This window comes from Tamandua tetradactyla, chromosome X, assembly GCF_023851605.1.
Source record: "Tamandua tetradactyla isolate mTamTet1 chromosome X, mTamTet1.pri, whole genome shotgun sequence".
In the NCBI taxonomy this organism is placed as follows: domain Eukaryota; kingdom Metazoa; phylum Chordata; class Mammalia; order Pilosa; family Myrmecophagidae; genus Tamandua; species Tamandua tetradactyla.
The window spans coordinates 101206369-101227565 of record NC_135353.1 but is presented as its reverse complement, the minus strand read 5'-3'; the positions used below and the strand labels follow the sequence as shown (position 1 = coordinate 101227565).

At 38.2% G+C, this 21197-nt stretch overlaps 1 protein-coding gene across 3 annotated transcripts in view; it reads right to left on the bottom strand.

The window, feature by feature from the left end:
- TEX11 (testis expressed 11) overlaps nucleotides 1-21197 on the bottom strand; it is a 483245-nt gene that overhangs the window by 2679 nt on the left and 459369 nt on the right. For all 3 annotated transcript variants that reach the window (XM_077147058.1, XM_077147060.1, XM_077147059.1), the window contains one exon: nucleotides 19431-19551. In XM_077147058.1, the coding sequence (XP_077003173.1) occupies nucleotides 19431-19551 (121 nt within the window). The remainder of the gene's footprint in view (nucleotides 1-19430; nucleotides 19552-21197) is intronic.

The following is a 21197-nucleotide window of genomic DNA, read 5'->3' as shown; positions in this document are numbered from 1 at the left end:
ACTTGAGCTCCAGTTTCTTGTGTCAGTCACATGGCCTCAGATGTTATTTAGATTGATAAAAAATTAGTATGTACAAAACACTATGATAAACAAACAATAAGGGGGTAAGAGGGATGAGACAGAGTTCTTATCCTATAGGAGCACATAGGCCTTTGGGGAGATGAGGCATGAACATATTAAAAGGACCAGACAAGGTATGTGGTTAAGGGCTAGTAAGAGTGACAAAGAAAAATGGTGCCCTAGTTCAATGCAAGAAATGAACATTAGGTTTGCACAGTTAGAGAAGGTTCCAGTCACTCTGCCTGAAATACCACTCCCATCCTTGTCCACTTGATAAACATCTACTTTAAAAAAAATTTTTTATTATAAACCACGAACAGACATACCAACATTCTTTATTTCCCTATTATTTATTTGCTTTTAATCCATATTTTTTACTTCTCTGTCTATACTGCAAATAAAAGGAACATCAGACACAAGGTTTTCACAATCACACAGTCACATTGTGAAAGCTATATCATTGTACAATCATCTTCAAGAAACATGGCTACTAGAACACAGCTCTACAGCTTCAGGCACTTCCCTCTAGCCTCTCTAATACACCTTAAACTAAAAAGGTGATATCTATATAATGCATAAGAATATAACCTCCAGGATAACCTTAGACTCTGAAATCTCTCAGTCACTGACACTTTATTTTGTTTCATTTTGCTCCTCCCCCTTTTGGTCGAGAAGGTTTTCTCAATCCCTTGATGCCTAGTCTCAGCTCATCCTAGGATTTCTGTCCCACATTGCCAGGGAGGTTTACACCCCTGGGAGTCATGTCCCACGTAGAGGGGGGAGGGCAGTGAGTTCGCTTGCCATGTAGGCTGAGAGAGAGAGGCCACATCTGAGCAACGAAAGAGGTTCTCTGGGGGTGACTCATAGGCCTAATTTTAAGTAGGCTTAGCCTATCCTTTGCAGGGATAAATTTCATAGGGGCAAACCCCAAGACTGAGGGCTTGGCCTATTGATTTGGTAATCCCCACTGGTTGCAAGAATATCAGGAATTCTCCAAATGGGGAAGTTGAATTTTCCCCCTTCTTCCCACTCCCACAAGGGGACTTTGCAAATACTTCTTTATTCACTGTTCATATCACTCTGGGATTTATCGGGGCATCACACCTACCTGGACAAACCAACAAAATTTCATGCCCTATTCAAGGTTCCATGTACTTATAGTACTCAATTAAACTGTCCATAAAAGTTAAATTAGGAAATGCACTAGTCAAAATATAAATTTTGCACCAAATAAACATTTGCTTTAGTTTCACACAGAACTTGAAGTTTTAAAATATGAATGACCATCTATTTTCAACACCCTGCAATATTGACATTCCTTTGTTCTTCCTCATGCAAAACATTTTTTAATTTGTACATTCAGTCACTATCATTGCACACTCTAGGCATTACTAAACTATACCATCTCAGTCTTTATTGCCTATCTTTCCTTCTGGTTTCATATGTGCCCCCAGCCCCTCTCCCTCTATCATTCTCACATTCAGCTTCATTCAGTGTACTTACATTATTGTGCTACAATCAGGTAGTATCGTGCTATCCATTTCTGAATTTTTACAATTAGTCCTGTTGTGTAATCTATATCCCTTCAGCACCAATTACCCAATTTCTACCCTATTTCTATCTCCTAAAAACCTGTGTTCTTTTTTTAAAATATTTTTATTGTAAACAACAAACAAACATACAAACATTCTTGACATACATTCTTGATATGGTTAAAATCAATGGCTCACAATATCATCAAGTAGCTGTCTATTATCACCATGATCAATTTTTTTGAACATTTGCATCTCTCCAGCAAAAGAAATAAAAAAGAAAAAAGAAAAAATTCATACATGCCATGCTCCTTATAACCTGCATTCTTAACTGAAATTCTCCAAGTTCCCTCATTAATGTTAGTTCATATCAGTGAGACCACACAGTACTTGTCCTTGTGTTTCTGGTTAATTTCACTCAGCATAACGTCCTCAAGGTCCATCCACATTGTTACATGCTTCATGACTTTATTCTGTCTTACAGCTGCATAATATTCTATTGTATGTATATACCACAGCTTGTTTCACCATTCATCTGTTGATGGGCATTTGGGCTGTTTCCATCTCTTGGCAATTGTAAATAAGGCTGCTATAAACACTGGTGTGCAAATGTCCATTTGTGTCCTTGCCCTCATGTCCTTTGAATAGATACCTAACAATGGTATTGCTGGATCATATGCAAGCCCTTGATCTTGAGGCTTGCTCTTGTGAAGCATTTTTATGTAGCAGAAAAGCTAATCCTACCTATAGTTATGCCTAACAAGTACTTCCAGAAGACCTCTTTTATTGTTAATATGTAGCCTCTCTCTCTCTAAGCCCAATTCTGCAAGCAATTTCATTACCCTCCCTGCTGTGTGGGACATGATATCCAGGAACGAAAGTCTCCCTGGCATTGTGGGATATGACTCCCAGGGATGAGCCTGGCCCTGGCACCATGGGATCGACACTGCCTTCCTGACCAAAGGGGGGAAAAGAAGTATAAAACAAATAAGGTATCAGTGGCTGAGAGAGTTTAAATAGAGTTGAGAGGCTATTCTGAAGGTTACTCTTACAGAAGGTTCACCTAGATATTGCTGTTTACCATGGTTTGCCAAACCCCAACCAAAACCATTCCTGCCAACCCTAGAAGAACACCTAGGGCTTTATCTGAGATTCTACAAAGGTTCCATGTACTATGATTACTTCCGAGAAACTTACAACATCCAGATGGGTTCCTAGGCCAGATAAGTCCTGAAACCAAGAGGGGCCAGCCTCTCCAGAACATCAGCTAGTTCCATCCTCCCATCCCATATTATCAAAAGCCTTTTTCAAGATGAAAAATTTAGAATGGGTATAGCCCAAACACCCTTAAAAGATTAGGAGGAAAATTAAATGAGGAGGTGGAGTTATAACAGAAAAGATAGGATTTAACAAATAAGTGTGACTACTGAATCATTATATTGAAAAACCTAAAATTGCAGAACTATAACCCACACAAACTTCTGAAATCTGTTATACAACTAATTGTTGTACTGTACTTTGAAATTTATTGCTTTTTTGTATAAATGTTATTTTTTCACAATAAAAAAATTGCCTGTAAATGTGAGGTTATATTTATGGACTCAATTTTATTTCATTAATCTACATGTCTACCCTCATGTCAGTAATTGTGGTAGTTAGATTCAGCTGTCAACTTGGCCAGGTGAAGGCACCTAGTTTTGTTGCTGTGAACATGAGCCAATGGTACATGAACCTCATCTGTTGCTCATTACATCTGCAGTCGGCTAGGAAGTGTGCCTGCTGCAATGAATGACGTTTGACTTAATTGGCTGGTGCTTAAATGAGAGAGCGCAACATAGCACAGCCCAAGCAGCTCAGCATACCTCATCTCAGCACTCACAGCTCAGCCCAGGCCCTTGGAAATGCTGAAAGGAATCACTCGGGGGAAAGTTGTTGGAACCCAGAGGCCTGGAGAGAAGGCCAGCAGAGATTACCCTGAGCCTTCCCACATAAGAAAGAACCTTGGATGAAAGTTAGCTGCCTTTCCTCTGAAGAACTAGCAAAATAAATCCCCTTTTATTAAAAGCCAATCCGTCTCTGGTGTGTTGCATTCTGGCCACTAGCAAACTAGAACAGATTTGGTCCCGGAGAGTGGGGTACTGCTGCAGTTTGCAAATACCAGATATGTTGGAATGGTTTTTTTGGATGGCTAAGAAGATTTTGGAGGAACTGTGAAGAGAATGATGGCGATGTCCTGGAGTACTTGAAGAGACCATTGCTGTAAACAGAACCACTGCCAATCTTGACAAGGGAGAACCAAAAGGGAAAAAAATTGGAGTTTGCAGAGTGAGAACCATGGACGCTCAGGTCTGAAGCCAAGAAAACTTGGCCAGGAAAGTGGACCCACCCATATATATGGAGAGGGCAAGTTTAACCTGAAGGGTGAGGATGAATCTCCCACCTTGTTGCAGTGGAAGAGGTATGCAGCCTCAGGCCTTGGAGAAGGTAGAGCACGCTCCATGGAGGACTGGGGAGAGCCTGGTTGCCACCACATGGAGGGGTTGTGCGTGTGCCCCAGAGATGGCAGAGAGCACAGGGGTGGCCTTGATGCCTGGAGAGAGTGGAGCCGAGAAAAAGGTGGTCTCCTCAATGTTCCCCCAAGGTTGATTTGGAAAGAGGCGGCCCACTGCATAGGCCCTTGGAAAAGGTGGGACTGCACTTTCTAAAGCTGAAAGATAAATGACTTTCAGACTTTGAAATCCCATGGTGCTTGCCCTGCAGGTTTTACATCTGTGTTTCTTCCAATTTCTCCCTATGGAAATGAAAACCTGTATCCTGTAACTGTCCCTTCTTTGCCTATTGGCACCAGACAACTTGTTTTGAGATTCACAGGTCCACAACCAGAAGAGAATTTTTTGCACCTTAATATTGTTTAAGGTGATGCGTGTAGTTGCCAAGTTGACAAGGGGTGGACATGTGGTAGTTAGATTCAGTTGTCAACTTGGCCAGGTGAAGGCACCTAATTTTGTTGCTGTGAACATGAGCCAATGGTACGTGAACCTCATCTGTTGCTCATTACATCTGCAGTTGGCTAGGAGGCGTGCCTGCTGCAATGAACGACGTTTGACTTAATTGGCTGGTGCTTAAATGAGAGAGCGCAACATAGCACAGCCCAAGCAGTTCGGCATACCTCATCTCAGCACTCACAGCTCAGCCCAGGCCTTTGGAGATGCAGAAAGGAATCACCCCAGGGAAAGTTGTTGGAACCTGGAGGCCTGGAGAAAAGGCCAGCAGAGATTACCCTGAGCCTTCCCACATAAGAAAGGACCTCAGATGAAAGTTAGCTGCCTTTCCTTTGAAGAACTAGCAAAATAAATCCACTTTTATTAAAAGCCAATTCATCTCTGGTGTGTTGCATTCCAGCAGCTAGCAGACTAGAACAGTAATATACTTTTTTACTTTTTAATTTTTTTTGTATACTGTAAGTAACTTATTTTCTTGATTACTCTAGCTGTGTAGTAAAGTTTTGAAATTGGGAAGTGAGTCCTCTGACTTCATTTTTCATGACTGTTTTGGCAACTGGGTCCTATGCATTCCCATATGAATTTTAGGATCAGTGTGTCAGTTCCTGCAAAGAACCCAGATCGAATTTAGATGGAGATTGCACTGAATCTGTAGATCAAATTGGGGAATAGAACCATCTTAATAACTAACTCTTCCAATCCGTGATCATGGGATTTTTCAATTTACTTAGGTTTCCTTTAATTTCTTTCAATGATGTGTTATAGTTTTCAGGGGTAATCTTTTAGGTTTTTTTCAGACCCCAGAAGAGTTTGTCTTAGTTGTCTCTGTCCTTTAATCTGTCTGGTAAACTATCTGGCCTGTGGTTTAGCTTGTTAAATAGAGCTATCATCCTCCTCTTACCTACAAGAAAACATCCTTGTTTTCATGAGGGCCCTTAGGCTTGATCTTACCCCAACACTTCTTTCAAGTAGAGTCAGTTCATTTGGGGAGTGTTAAAACTCTTTGTTCTTATGGATGCCTCTCATACTGATAAAAATCCCTGAGACCCTACTCCAGAATTTCAGGGTACCCCCCTTCTCTCTGACATCCCTGCTTTTTTTTTGTGTGTATTTTTTTTTTATTAATTAAAAAAAGAATTAACAAAACAATTAGAAATCATTTCAATGTACATGTACAATCAGTAATTCTTAATAACATCACATAGTTGCATATTCATCATTTCTTAGTACATTTGCATCGATTTAGAAAAAGAAATAAAAAGACAACAGAATAAGAATTAAAACAATAATAGAAAGAAAAAAAAAACAAAAAAAACAAAAGCAAAAAACCTATACCTCACATGCAGCTTCATTCAGTGTTTTAACATAATTGCATTACAATTGGGTAGTATTGTGCTGTCCATTTCTGAGTTTTTATATCCAGTCCCGTTGTACAGTCTGTATCCCTTCATCTCCAATTATCCCTTCTCTTTTTTTTTTTTAATTAACAGAAAAAAAGAAATTAACCCAACATTTAGAGATCATACCATTCTACACATGCAATCATTAATTCTTAACATCATCACATAGCTGCATGATCATCATTTCTTAGTACATTTGCATTGGTTTAGAAGAACTAGCAACATAACCGAAAAAGATATAGAATGTTAATATAGAGAAAAAAATAAAAGTAATAATAGTAAAATCAAAACAAAACAACACAAAACAAAACAAAAACCTATAGCTCAGATGCAGCTTCATTCAGTGTTTTAACATGATTACTTTACAATTAGGTATTATTGTGCTGTCCATTTTTGAGTTTTTGTATCTAGTCCTGTTGCACAGTCTGTATCCCTTCAGCTTCAATTACCCATTGTCTTACCCTGTTTCTAACTCCTGCTGAACTCTGTTACCAATGACATATTTCAAGTTTATTCTCGAATGTCCGTTCACATCAGTGGGACCATACAGTATTTGTCCTTTAGTTTTTGGCTGGATTCACTCAGCATAATATTCTCTAGGTCCATCCATGTTATTACATGGTTCATAAGTTTATCTTGTCTTAAAGCTGCATAATATTCCATCGTATGTATATACCACAGTTTGTTTAGCCACTCTTCTGTTGATGGAGATTTTGGCTGTTTCCATCTCTTTCCAATTGTAAATAATGCTGCTATAAACATTGGTGTGCAAATGTCCGTTTGTGTCTTTGCCCTTAAGTCCTTTGAGTAGATACCTAGCATTGGTATTGCTGGGTCGTATGGCAATTCTATATTCAGCTTTTTGAGGAACCGCCAAACTGCCTTCCACAGTGGTTGCACCCTTTGACATTTCCACCAACAGTGGATAAGTGTGCCTCTTTCTCCGCATCCTCTCCAGCACTTGTCATTTTCTGTTTTGTTGATAATGGCCATTCTGGTGAGTGTGAGATGATATCTCATTGTGGTTTTGATTTGCATTTCTCTAATGGCCAGGGACATCGAGCATCTCTTCATGTGCCTCTTGGCCATCCGTATTTCCTCTTCTGAGAGGTGTCTGTTCAAGTCTTTTTCCCATTTTGTAATTGGGTTGGCTGTCTTTTTGTTGTTGAGATGAACAATCTCTTTATAAATTCTGGATACTAGACCTTTATCTGATATATCATTTCCAAATATTGTCTCCCATTGTGAAGGCTGTCTTTCTACTTTCTTGATGAAGTTCTTTGATGCACAAAAGTGTTTAATTTTGAGGAGTTCCCATTTATTTATTTCCTTCTTCAGTGCTCTTGCTTTAGGTTTAAGGTCCATAAAACCGCCTCCAGTTGTAAGATCCATAAGATATCTCCCTACATTTTCCTCTAACTGTTTTATGGTCTTAGACCTAATGTTTAGATCTTTGATCCATTTTGAGTTAACTTTTGTATAGGGTGTGAGAGATGGGTCTTCTTTCATTCTTTTGCATATGGATATCCAGTTCTCTAGGCACCATTTATTGAAGAGACTGTTCTGTCCCAGGTGAGTTGGCTTGACTGCCTTATCAAAGATCAAATGTCCATAGATGAGAGGGTCTATATCTGAGCACTCTATTCGATTCCATTGGTCGATATATCTATCTTTATGCCAATACCATGCTGTTTTGACCACTGTGGCTTCATAATATGCCTTAAAGTCAGGCAGCGCGAGACCTCCAGCTTCGTTTTTTTTCCTCAAGATGTTTTTAGCAATTCGGGGCACCCTGCCCTTCCAGATAAATTTGCTTATTGGTTTTTCTATTTCTGAAAAATAAGTTGTTGGGATTTTGATTGGTATTGCATTGAATCTGTAAATCAATTTAGGTAGGATTGACATCTTAACTATATTTAGTCTTCCAATCCATGAACACGGTATGCCCTTCCATCTATTTAGGTCTTCTGTGATTTCTTTTAGCAGTTTTTTGTAGTTTTCTTTATATAGGTTTTTTGTCTCTTTAGTTAAATTTATTCCTAGGTATTTTATTCTTTTAGTTGCAATTGTGAATGGGATTCGTTTCTTGATTTCCCCCTCAGCTTGTTCCTTACTAGTGTATAGAAATGCTACAGATTTTTGAATGTTGATCTTGTAACCTGCTACTTTGCTGTACTCATTTATTAGCTCTAGTAGTTTTGTTGTGGATTTTTCCGGGTTTTCGACGTATAGTATCATATCGTCTGCAAACAGTGATAGTTTTACTTCTTCCTTTCCAATTTTGATGCCTTGTATTTCTTTTTCTTGTCTAATTGCTCTGGCTAGAACCTCCAACACAATGTTGAATAATAGTGGTGATAGTGGACATCCTTGTCTTGTTCCTGATCTTAGGGGGAAAGTTTTCAATTTTTCCCCATTGAGGATGATATTAGCTGTGGGTTTTTCATATATTCCCTCTATCATTTTAAGGAAGTTCCCTTGTATCCCTATCTTTTGAAGTGTTTTCAACAGGAAAGGATGTTGAATCTTGTCGAATGCCTTCTCTGCATCAATTGAGATGATCATGTGATTTTTCTGCTTTGATTTGTTGATATGGTGTATTACATTAATTGATTTTCTTATGTTGAACCATCCTTGCATACCTGGGATGAATCCTACTTGGTCATGATGTATAATTCTTTTAATGTGTTGTTGGATACGATTTGCTAGAATTTTATTGAGGATTTTTGCATCTGTATTCATTAGAGAGATTGGTCTGTAGTTTTCTTTTTTTGTAATATCTTTGCCTGGTTTTGGTATGAGGGTGATGTTGGCTTCATAGAATGAATTAGGTATAGTTTTCCCTCCACTTCGATTTTTTTGAAGAGTTTGAAGAGAATTGGTACTAATTCTTTCTGGAACGTTTGGTAGAATTCACATGTGAAGCCATCTGGTCCTGGACTTTTCTTTTTAGGAAGCTTTTGAATGACTAATTCAATTTCTTTACTTGTGATTGGTTTGTTGAGGTCATCTATGTCTTCTTGAGTCAAAGTTGGTTGTTCATGTCTTTCCAGGAACCCGTCCATTTCCTCTAAATTGTTGTGTTTATTAGCGTAAAGTTGTTCATAGTATCCTGTTATTACCTCCTTTATTTCTGTGAGGTCAGTAGTTATGTCTCCTCTTCCATTTCTGATCTTATTTATTTGCATCCTCTCTCTTCTTCTTTTTGTCAATCTTGCTAAGGGCCCATCAATCTTATTGATTTTCTCATAGAACCAACTTCTGGCCTTATTGATTTTCTCTATTGTTTTCATGTTTTCAATTTCATTTATTTGTGCTCTAATCTTTGTTATTTCTTTCCTTTTGCTTGCTTTGGGGTTAGCTTGCTGTTCTTTCTCCAGTTCTTCCAAATGGATAGTTAATTCCTGAATTTTTGCCTTTTCTTCTTTTCTGATATAGGCATTTAGAGCAATAAATTTCCCTCTTAGCACTGCCTTTGCTGCGTCCCATAAGTTTTGATATGTTGTGTTTTCATTTTCATTCACCTCGAGGTATTTGCTAATTTCTCTTGCAATTTCTTCTTTGACCCAGTCGTTGTTTAGGAGTGTGTTGTTGAGCCTCCACGTATTTGTGAATTTTCTGGCACTCTGCCTATTATTGATTTCCAACATCATTCCTTTATGGTCCGAGAAAGTGTTGTGTAAGATTTCAATCTTTTTAAATTTGTTAAGACTTGCTTTGTGACCCAGCATATGGTCTATCTTTGAGAATGATCCATGAGCACTTGAGAAAAAGGTGTATCCTGCTGTTGTGGGATGTAATGTCCTATAAATGTCTATTAAGTCTAGTTCATTTATAGTAATATTCAGATTCTCTATTTCTTTGTTGATCCTCTGTCTAGATGTTCTGTCCCTTGATGAGAGTGGTGAGTTGAAGTCTCCAACTATTATGGTATATGAGTCTATTTCCCTTTTCAGTGTTTGCAGTATATTCCTCACGTATTTTGGGGCATTCTGATTCGGTGCGTAAATATTTATGATTGTTATGTCTTCTTGTTTAATTGTTCCTTTTATTAGTATATAGTGTCCTTCTTTGTCTCTTTTAACTGTTTTACATTTGAAGTCTAATTTGTTGGATATTAGTATAGCCACTCCTGCTCTTTTCTGGTTGTTATTTGCATGAAATATCTTTTCCCAACCTTTCACTTTCAACCTATGTTTATCTTTGGGTCTAAGATGTGTTTCCTGTAGACAGCATATAGAAGGATCCTGTTTTTTAATCCATTCTGCCAATCTATGTCTTTTGATTGGGGAATTCAGTCCATTGACATTTAGTGTTATTACTGTTTGGATAATATTTTCCTCTAACATTTTGCCTTTTGTATTATATATATCATATCTGATTTTCCTTCTTTCTACACTCTTTTCCATATCTCTCTCTTCTGTCTTTTTGTATCTGACTCTAGTGCTCCCTTTAGTATTTCTTGCAGAGCTGGTCTCTTGGTCACAAATTCTTTCAGTGACTTTTTGTCTGAGAATGTTTTAATTTCTCCCTCATTTTTGAAGGATAATTTTGCTGGATATAGGAGTCTTGGTTGGCAGTTTTTCTCTTTTAGTATTTTAAATATATCATCCCACTGTCTTCTAGCTTCCATGGTTTCTGCTGAGAAATCTACACAAAGTCTTATTGGGTTTCCCTTGTATGTAATGGATTGTTTTTCTCTTGCTGCTTTCAAGATCTTCTCTTTCTCTTTGACCTCTGACATTCTAACTAGTAAGTGTCTTGGAGAACGCCTATTTGGGTCTAATCTCTTTGGGGTGCGCTGCACTTCTTGGATCTGTAATTTTAGGTCTTTCATAAGAGTTGGGAAATTTTCAGTGAAAATTTCTTCCATTAGTTTTTCTCCTCCTTTTCCCTTCTCTTCTCCTTCTGGGACACCCACAACACGTATATTTGTGCGGTTCATATTGTCCTTGAGTTCCCTGATACCCTGTTCAAATTTTTCCATTCTTTTCCCGATAGTTTCTGTTTCTTTTTGGGATTCAGATGTTCCATCCTCCAAATCACTAATTCTATCTTCTGTCTCTTTAAATCTATCATTGTAGCTATCCATTATTTTTTCTATGTTTGCTACTTTATCCTTCACTTCCATAAGTTCTGCGATTTTTTTCAGTTTTTCTATTTCTTCTTTATGTTCAGCCCATGTCCTCTTCATGTCCTCCCTCAATTTATCGATTTCATTTTTGAAGAGGTTTTCCATTTCTGTTCGTATATTCAGGATTAGTTGTCTCAGCTCTTGTGTCTCATTTGAGCTATTGGTTTGTTCCTTTGACTGGGCCATATTCTCAATCTTTTGAGCGTGGACAGTTATCTTCTGCTGCTGGCGTCTGGGCATTTATTCAGATTTCTCTTGGTGTTGGACCCAGCAAGGTTGTAATATTTTTCTGTGAAATCTCTGGGTTCTGTTTTTCTTATCCTGCCCAGTAGGTGGCGCTCGTGGCACACGTTTGTCTGCGGGTCCCACCAGGAAAAGGTGCTGTGGGACCTTAAACTTTGGAAAACTCTCGCCGTCCGGGGGGTTCGCTAGCCGAAACGGCTTGAGCCGGCCCGGGGTCCGAACGCAGGGAGGGTTGCTGGTCGCCGCAGCCAGGGAAAGAGCCCGTCCGAATTTCCTAGTCGGCCCTGGGCAACAAGCGTGGCGGGAGGGCGCCAGCGGCAGCGGCCCGCCCGAGAGAGTGCACGTTCCCCGGGAGTCACGGGTTTGGAAGGGGCCTCCCCCACCCGTCACCGTTCTCCGCGGCCTGGGGGTTTCCGATCCAATTCTCTCAGTTGGTCCGGGGGCTGCGCGTGGTGTGGGCGCCAGCCGTCTTTGTTTCAGGGGACCGCCTCTCCAATTCTCCCAGCCGGCCCGGGAAGGGGGAAGGGAGTAACTCCGGCCGCTTGCCACCCCGCCCGGTAAGGCCCGCGCGCCTCGGCGATCTCACCCGAGCTGCTTCTCTCAGCCAGCCAGCCGTTCCAGGATGGGGTACGCTGTCTTTTTTATCTCTGTTGTGGCTTTGGGCGCTTTCTGTATCGTTTCTACTCCCCTAGTAGGTGTCCTGGAGAAGAAACTAAGATCCGCGCGTCTTACTAAGCCGCCATCTTCCAGGAAGTCAGCTGACATCCCTGCTTTAAGAGCAGGATGATGGGTGGTGTACTAGTCTCTGGTTTTGGCTTGCTTCTCTGGATGTGGAACCTCTGACCTATGAGTAAATAGGGGTTAGGGTGATCAAGGCACCAACATTCTCAGTTTGCCACGCCTGGGTGTAGATCTTCCATCCTATGAACAGGGGCTGGTTGGAAGAAGGGAGGTACCTGTTCTCTTGGCCACAGTTGCCAAGAATTTAGCTTCTGCAACTCAGTGATTGGATGGGGTTAGATGGGCTTGGATATTACTTGACTGGGAGCCAAGGGGTGTAGGACCCTCACTTTCTTTTTTTTTTTCTTTTTTTTTTATTAATTAAAAAAAGAATTAACAAAACAATTAGAAATCATTCCAATCTACATGTACAATCAGTAATTCTTAATAACATCACATAGTTGCATATTCATCATTTCTTAGTACATTTGCATCGATTTAGAAAAAGAAATAAAAAGACAACAGAATAAGAATTAAAACAATAATAGAAAGAAAAAAACAAAAAAAACAAAAACAAAAAACCTATACCTCACATGCAGCTTCATTCAGTGTTTTAACATAATTGCATTACAATTGGGTAGTATTGTGCTGTCCATTTCTGAGTTTTTATATCCAGTCCCGTTGTACAGTCTGTATCCCTTCATCTCCAATTATCCCTTCTCTTTTTTTTTTTTTTTTAATTAACGGAAAAAAAGAAATTAACCCAAAATTTAGAGATCATACCATTCTACACATGCAATCATGATATAGGTATTTAGGGCAATAAATTTCCCTCTTAGCACTGCCTTTGCTGTGTCCCATAAGTTTTGATATGTTGTGTTTTCATTTTCATTTGCCTCGAGATATTTACTGATTTCTCTTGTAACTTCTTCCTTGACTCACTGTTTTTGAGCCTCCATTTATTTGTGAATATTTCTGGACCTCTGGCTATTATTGATTTACAACTCATTGCTTTATGATCTGAGAAAGTGTTTTGTATGAGTTCAATCTTTTTAAATTTATTGAGACTTGCTTTGTGACCCAGAATATGGTCTATCCTTGAGAATGATCCATGAGCACTTGAGAAACAGGTGTATCCTGCTCTTCTGGGGTGAAATGTTCTATAAATGTCTGTTAAGTCTAGCTCATTTATTGTATTATTCAAATTCTCTTGTTTCTTTATTGATCCTCTGTCTAGATGTTCTGTCCATTGATGAGAGTGGGGAATTGAAGTCTTCAACTATTATGGCAGATGTGCCTATTTCTCTTTTCCTTGTTTTCAGTGTTTGCCTCACGTTTTTTGGAGCACTCTGGCTCAGTGCATAAATAGTTATGTCTTCTTGTTGAATTGTTCCTTTTATTAATATATGGTGTCCTTATATGTCTCTTTTAACTGTTTTACATTTGAAGTCTAATTTGTTGGATATTTGTATAGCTATTCCTGGTGTTTTCTGATTGTTGTTTGCATGAAATATCTTTTACCAGCCTTTCACATTCAACCTATGTTTATCCTTGGGTTTAAGATGCTGTTTTAGTTTGGTAGTGGTGGGAATGCAACACACCAGAGAAGGATTGGCTTTTAATAAAAGGGGATTTATTTCCTTAAAAACGTGTAGTTCTTCAGAGGAAAGGCAGCTAACTTTCAACTGAGGTTCTTTCTTATGTGGGAAGGCACAGGGTGATCTCCGCTGCCTTCTCTCCAGGCCTCTGGGTTCCAACAACTTTCCCTGTGGTGATTCCTTTCTGCATCTCCAAAGGCCTGGGCTGAGGTATGAGTGCTGAGATGAGGTATGCTGAGCTGCTTGGGCTGTGATACATTGACCCCTCTAATTTAAGCTTCCAGCCAATTAAATTAAACATCATTTATTGCATAAGGCACAGCTCCTAGTCAACTGCAGGTGTAATCAGACACAGATGAGGTTCACATGCCATTGGGTCACATCCACAGCAATAGAGCTAGGTGCCTTCACCTGGCCAAGTTGACACCTGAACCTAACTACCACAGATGCACCTTCTGTAGACAGCATTATGGATGGGTCCTGTTTTTTAAATACATTATGCCACTCTATGTCTTTTGATTGGGGAGTTTAATCCATTGACATTTAGTGTTATTACTGTACAGGTAGTACTTTCTTTTACCATTTTGTCTTTTGTATTTTATATGTCACATTTAATTTTTCTTCTTTTTATCTTTATTGATAGTCTTCATTTCTATACTCTTCTCCACACCTCTCTCTCCTGTCTTTTCCTATCTGTCTCTAGTACTTACTCCCTTTAGTATTTCTTGCAAAGCCAGTCTCTTGGTTACAAATATAGGATATAGAATTCTTGGTTGGCAGTTTTTCTCTTTTAGTATCTCAAATATATCATCCCACTGTCTTCTTGCCTTCATGGTTTCTGCTGAGAAATCTATGCATACTCTTATTGAGCTTCCCTTGTATGTGATGGATTGCTTTTCTCTTGCTGCTTTCAAGATTCTCTCTTTCTCTTTGACATCTGGCATTCTGATTAGTAAGTGTCTTGGAGTACGTTTATTTGGATCTATTCTGTTTGGGGTACGCTGCACTTCTTGGATCTGTAATTTTAAGTCTTTCATAAGAGTTGGGAAATTTTCAGTGATAATTTCCTCCATTAGTTTTTCTCCTCCTTTTCCCTTCTCTTCTCCTTCTGGGACACCCACAATACATATATTTGTGCGCTTCATGTTGTCATTCAATTCCCTGAGTCCCTGCTTATATTTCTCCATTCTTTTCCCTATATTTTCTTTTGCTTGTTGGATTTCAGATGTCCTGTCTTCCAGTTCACTAATCCTATCTTCTGCCTCTTGACATCTGACATTGTAGGTTTCCATTGTTTTTTCATCTCCTCTACTGTGCCTTTCATTCCCACAAGTTCTGTGATTTGTATTTTCAGACTTTCAATTTCTTCTTTTTGTTCATTCCTTGCCTTTTTTTTCTTCTTCCTCAATTCATTGAATGGGAACTCATCATAAAAACAGAAAAGCATTATGCTTTCACAGGCAGCCCAAGAAAGATAACTGTAATGCATTAGAATATAAGCAGCAAAAACAAGATGCTCAGAGAAGTTCTGGCCTTATTACAGAAAACACAGGAATTGCTCAATCTGGAGTTACTGTACAGTCTAATTTTAGTTTATATTAGTGACAATGGTAAATGCACCTGAAGGTCCAGGTGAGGTTCAAAGCTCAGAAATGGAATTTTCTCTTCTTCCCAAAGAAAGCAACATATATCCAAAACGTTCAATACTGTTTTTTTTTTTTTATTAAGTTCACACAGGTTATAATCATACAACTCCAGGAGAATTCTGGGCTTCTATAGGTCAATGCTACTTTGTACCAAGTTGTCGCCCAGCTATCCTGTTCTACCACCTATTCTGATTTGCAAATATTTTCATGTGAAGAAGCAGTTGAGCCCAGAGCAGAATCAGGACCCTTAAATACCAACATGGACTCAAATAATGACTTTCTATGTGACTTTAAGCAAGCCATTTAATCTTCTTAATGTTTTACCACTACTTTATAATAACACTAACTTGCAAATATATAGGGTATTAAAGTTTACAACATATATATTATTCAATTAAGTCTCACAATCCCAGTGTGAGAAAGTCAAAGCAGGTATTATTCCCATTTTACAACTGAGAAAACTGCAGTCAAACAGCAGAGGAGGTATATCCATATGCAAAAACAAAGAACAAAAAACCACTTTAGACCTTAACATTGCACTGTACACAAAAATGATCTCAAAATGGATCACAGACCTAAATGTACGACAAAAAATTATAAAACTTCTACAATAAAATAGAGGGAAAATTTTCATGAATTTGGGTTAAAGATTTCTTAATTATGACACCAAAAGCATGACCCAAAAAAGAAACAAATTAATAAATTAGATTTCGTCAAAATTTGAAACATCACCTTTTCAAATGATGCCATCAAGGAAATGAAAACACAAGCCGGAGACTGGGAGAAAATATTTACAGATCATATACCTGATAAAGAACTTGTATCCAGAATATATAAATAACTCTTACAACTTAGTAATAAGAAGACAATCCAGTTTTAAAACTGAACAAAAGAACTGAATAATTTTCCCAAAGAAGACATATAGTCAATAAGCACATGAAAAGATGACCAACTTATCAGCCATCTAGAAAATACAAATCCAAACCACAGTGAACTACTATTCAGCACCCACTAGGATGGCTATAACAAAAAAGATGGACAATAATGAGTGTTGACAAGGATGTTGAGAAACTATTGGTAGGAACAGTTAAACAGTCATATACTGTTGGTAGGAACATAAAATGGGGCAGCTGTTTTGGAAAATAGTTTGCAGCTCCTCAAAAAATTAAACATAGAGTTACCATATGACCCAGCAATTCCACTTCTAGGTATGTACTCATGAGAACTGAAAATGCACATGTCCACACTAAAAACTGTACACAAATATTCAGTATAGCATTGCTGACAATAGCTAAAATGTTAGAACTGACAAACTGATGAATGGATAAACAAAATGTGATATATCCAAACAATGGAATACTAGTCAACAATAAAGGAACAAAATACCGAAACATCCCACAACATGGATGAACCTCAAAAACATGCTAAACAAAGAAATCAGGCACAAGAGACAATATACTATATGATTCTATTTATGTTAAATGTCCAGAAAAAGAAAATCTACAGAGATAGAAAGCGGATCACGGGTTGTCTGGGGCTGAACATGGGAACAGGGGGCAAACAGGCAAGAGGAAAACTTTTTGGGGTCGAAGAAATGTTCTAAACCTGGATTGTGATGATGATTGCACAACTCTATAAATTTACTAAAAATCTTTAAATTGTACACATGCAACAGGTGAATTTTATGGTATGTAAATTATACTTCAATAAAGCTGTTTTTAAAAATACTTTTATTGAGAAATCTTCACGACACATACAGTCCATCCAAAGTATACAACCAATGGCTCACAACATCATCATGTAGTCATGTATTCATCACCATGAACATTTTTAGAACATTTGTATCACTCCAGAAAAACAAATAAAAAAAGAATAAAAACCTCATATGTCCCATACACCTTTTCCCTCCCTCTCACTGACCACTGGTATTTCAATCTACCAAATTTATTTTACCCCTTATCCTATCTATCTATATCTATCTATCTATCTATCTATCTATCTATCTATCTATCTATCTATCTATCTATCTATCTTATCCTTATTTTTCTATTTGTCTATCCATACCCTGGATAAAAGGAGCATCAAACACGAGGTTTTCACAATCACACAGTCACATTGCAAAAGTTATGTCATTATACAATCATCTTCAAGAATCAAGGCTACTGGAATACAGCTCAACAGTTTCAGGTACTTCCCTCCAGCCACTCCAGTATACCACAAACCAAAAGGGATATCTATATAATGCATAAGAGCAACCTCCAGCACAACCTTTCAACTCTGCTTGAAATCTCTCAGCCATTGAAACTTTGTCTCATTTCTCTCTTCCTCGTTTTGGTCAAGAAGGCTTTCTCAATCCCAGAATTCTGGGTCCTGACTCGTCCCTGGATTTCTGTCCCATGTTGCCAGGGAGATTTACACTCCTGGGAGTTATATCCCACATAATGGGGGAAGAGAGTGAGTTCACCTGCTGAGTTGGCTTTGAGAGAGAAAGGGGCCACATCCGAGAAACAACAGAGGTTCTTTGGGGGTGACTCTTAGGCATAATTTTAAGTACGCTTAGCCTATCCTTTGCAGGAATAAGTTTCATAGGGACGACCCCAAGATCAAGGACTCGGTCTATTGATTTGGTTGTCCCCACTGCTTGTGAAAATATCAGGATTTTTCCAAATAGGGAAGTTGACTATTTCCTCCTTTCTCCCCAGTCCCCCAAGGGGATTTTGAAAATACTTCTTTATTCACTGCCCAAATTACTCTGGGAGATATCAGGGCATCACACTAACCTGGAGAAATCAACAAACTCTTATTTCCTACTCATGATTCCATGTATTTATGGTGTTCAACTAAACTGACCATACAAATTAAATTAGGTAACATGCTACCCAAAATATAAATTTTGCACCAAATAAAGATCTCTCCCTTTGATCTCATACAGAAGTTGAAGTTTAAAAATATGGACCATATCATCCTTTACCCTATATTCTAATTTACCTTAGTCCTATCCAGATCAGCTTCATTCATATCTCTAGTTGAAGTTTGATCCCTTTTTCATTTTTAAAAACAGTTCCTGTATGGGGTAACGCTGACTTTCATAGTTTAAGAGCTCTAAATCCGAGTCTCAGGTGTCACATAAATAACTGAAGTTTCTGGGAATCACCAGGTTATAAACAAAAGCTCAGCATCTCAGACTTTAGAAATAATAATTACAACTCCTAAATAATATGTGACTGCTGTAAGAGCTTACAGTCTAAGGCCTTTTATAATAGGCCCCAATCTGATAACCTATGCTCTTGACTTCAATTCACCGAGTCTGTATATTTATAGTTAGTCCACATGAGAGAGGCATATTAATATTTGTCTTTTCATTTCTGACATTTCATTCAACATATAGTCCTTAAGGTTCATTCACCTAGTTGCGTGTTTCACAGCTTCATTCCTTCTTGTGGCCACTCGGTAGTCTGTTCTATGTATACACCACAGTTACCCCTTTCTTCCCTCAGTCTTTGTACCCTCAGGCCACCTCAATTCATTGCGAATCACGAGTACTGCTGCTGTAAACACTAGTGTGTAAATGTTCATTTGTGTTCACATACTCAGTTCCTCCAGGTATATACGTAGCACTGGGTTGAGGATCATATGGCAACCCCATCCCTAGCCTCCTGTGGATTTTTTTTTTTAAATCACTGCATCGAAAAGAAGAAAAATCACCAGAGGAGGGACTAAAATATAGTTCTTCAGTGCTCCTTCTACTCTATCACTTGTCTCAGAAATGGCAGGAATAGCAAGCCGTTCAAAAGTTCATACTGTCACAGGGGACATAACAACTCTACTAGGCTTTAAGAATACAAAATATTTCAAAATACTAGGTGGCACTGCCCTTTTGAACAAAGCCATAGTATACTTGTGTTAGAAAATTTCTACTTTTAATTATTTATATTCCATAAACTCAGGGAAATTTTGTACCATATAACTACATTGCAATATGAATTCAGTTACTGCAAAACACATCAGAAAGCATTACTGTATGTAATTTCTAATATATGAGTCAGTTCAATTCTTTAAAATTAACTTAAAGTTTAATATCACTGTTTGACTTACTGTGTGGCTAATAAAGCTCAGGGCATCTTCAAAATAGCTCCATACTTCTTCCAGGGGACAGAGCTCAGGATCTGTTGCCCCATCTGGCACTGAGAGATTAATCAAGTTGTGTATATATTTGCTGGAAATAAAGAAAAAACTCACTCCATAAGGAAAGAGATCATTGGCTTTATGGCAAAGATAAGAAAAGAATTTGGATCTTATCCCAGACTAAGAGTCTCAAAATACTTCTGCTCTTCCTTCAATTCTAACTGGCATTCAACCTCAGAAGACAGATATTTGAAGATGTACAAGGAGCTAACCAATTTTTCCTTTAATCATACCTATGGTTGTCTTTCACTCTTTTTCAGTCTTGCCCTAAGGAGTTGTGGCTGGTTACTATAGTTCCATTTAAAGGCACTTTCAAACAACCGTTACATCCTCAAATGGGCATGTGTGTTTGGATTTTGATTGGGAATAAATAATTCCAGGACAGCTGTCTCTCATATACCAGAACAGTAAGACTGTAGTGACATTTTCCAGAGAAAAAACACCTGACATCAATTCTTCCCATGCTTGAGCTTAGAAAACATAAAAAATCTCCAATAAATATTTTTTTTATATTATGTACAGCAGTTATTGATCTTTAAAAAAAGTTGTTTAGAAAAAAAATTAGTCAAACATGATAAAACATTAACATCTGTTCAATTTAGGTGGTGGATACATTGATGTTTGTTATATCAACCTCTGTACTATTCTGTACATTTGAAATATTTCATGATAAAAGAAAGAAAAGAAAGGTACTTAATAGTTTTATTATACACAGACACACACAAAAAGCAACTTTCCCCCCCATTTTTTTTTCCTTTGGGAAAACCTGACTCCTTGATGCTGCTAAATATTCCTTGATGTGTACTGCAACTCTCAATAGGGAGCTGTTCTGAGGGCTTTTTAGGCCAGGAGCATTCTCCAATTATCTTTTTTTTCCCACTTTTATTTTTTATAAAGGTGCAAGAAATTTAAAAAATAATGATAAAACAATCATCAAAACTGTTTCAGACCTTGTTTCATATTAAAAAACAAAGATCGATTTCTGGCTCCATTTCCCTCTATGATATAATCTCAAGCTTTGTTCTAGGAAGAACAATTCTTTTAGAGCTAAGGTAGATGAGTTTCTGCAGAAAACCCAGATTATCACCCTACATGTAGCTTTCTTCAGTCAAGACTAAGGTTTCTTGTCTCAGGTGCCAGATCCTGCACAGGGTAGTTCCTTCCAGGGTCAGATAGGGAAACTGAGACCAGAAGGGAAGGACTTTCCAGAGAGACACCAAGCAAATCAGGAGCTCAGCAGACAGATCCAAGTGACCAGGATCTCAGCCCAGCCCTGCCATAAATACTCTGGTGACTTTGAGTCACTTGCCCCTCTCTGGACCAGATCATTGGTTTTCAAACTGCTCTTTTTCTTAAGTAGCATAATTATGTATTCCATAGAAGCCCCATATATATAAAACAGATGGAAGAGTAGAAAGAATAAAGTGCGAGTGTGTGTATGTGTGTGTGTGTGTGTGTATGTGTGTGTATGTGTGGGTGCATGGGCCTCCTGCTTAGCCTTCTCATTTATTATGGGCCACCTTTTGAAAATCACAAGCAGGTTTACCTCCTAGGTCCTTCCAGCTCTAACTTTTAGAATGTTCTTTCTCCTTGAGAAATTAAACCTCACTGTGGAGCCAAAAAAAGAAAAAAAACCCAAAAAACAAAAACCAACCAGAAATAAAAAGAAAGCAATGT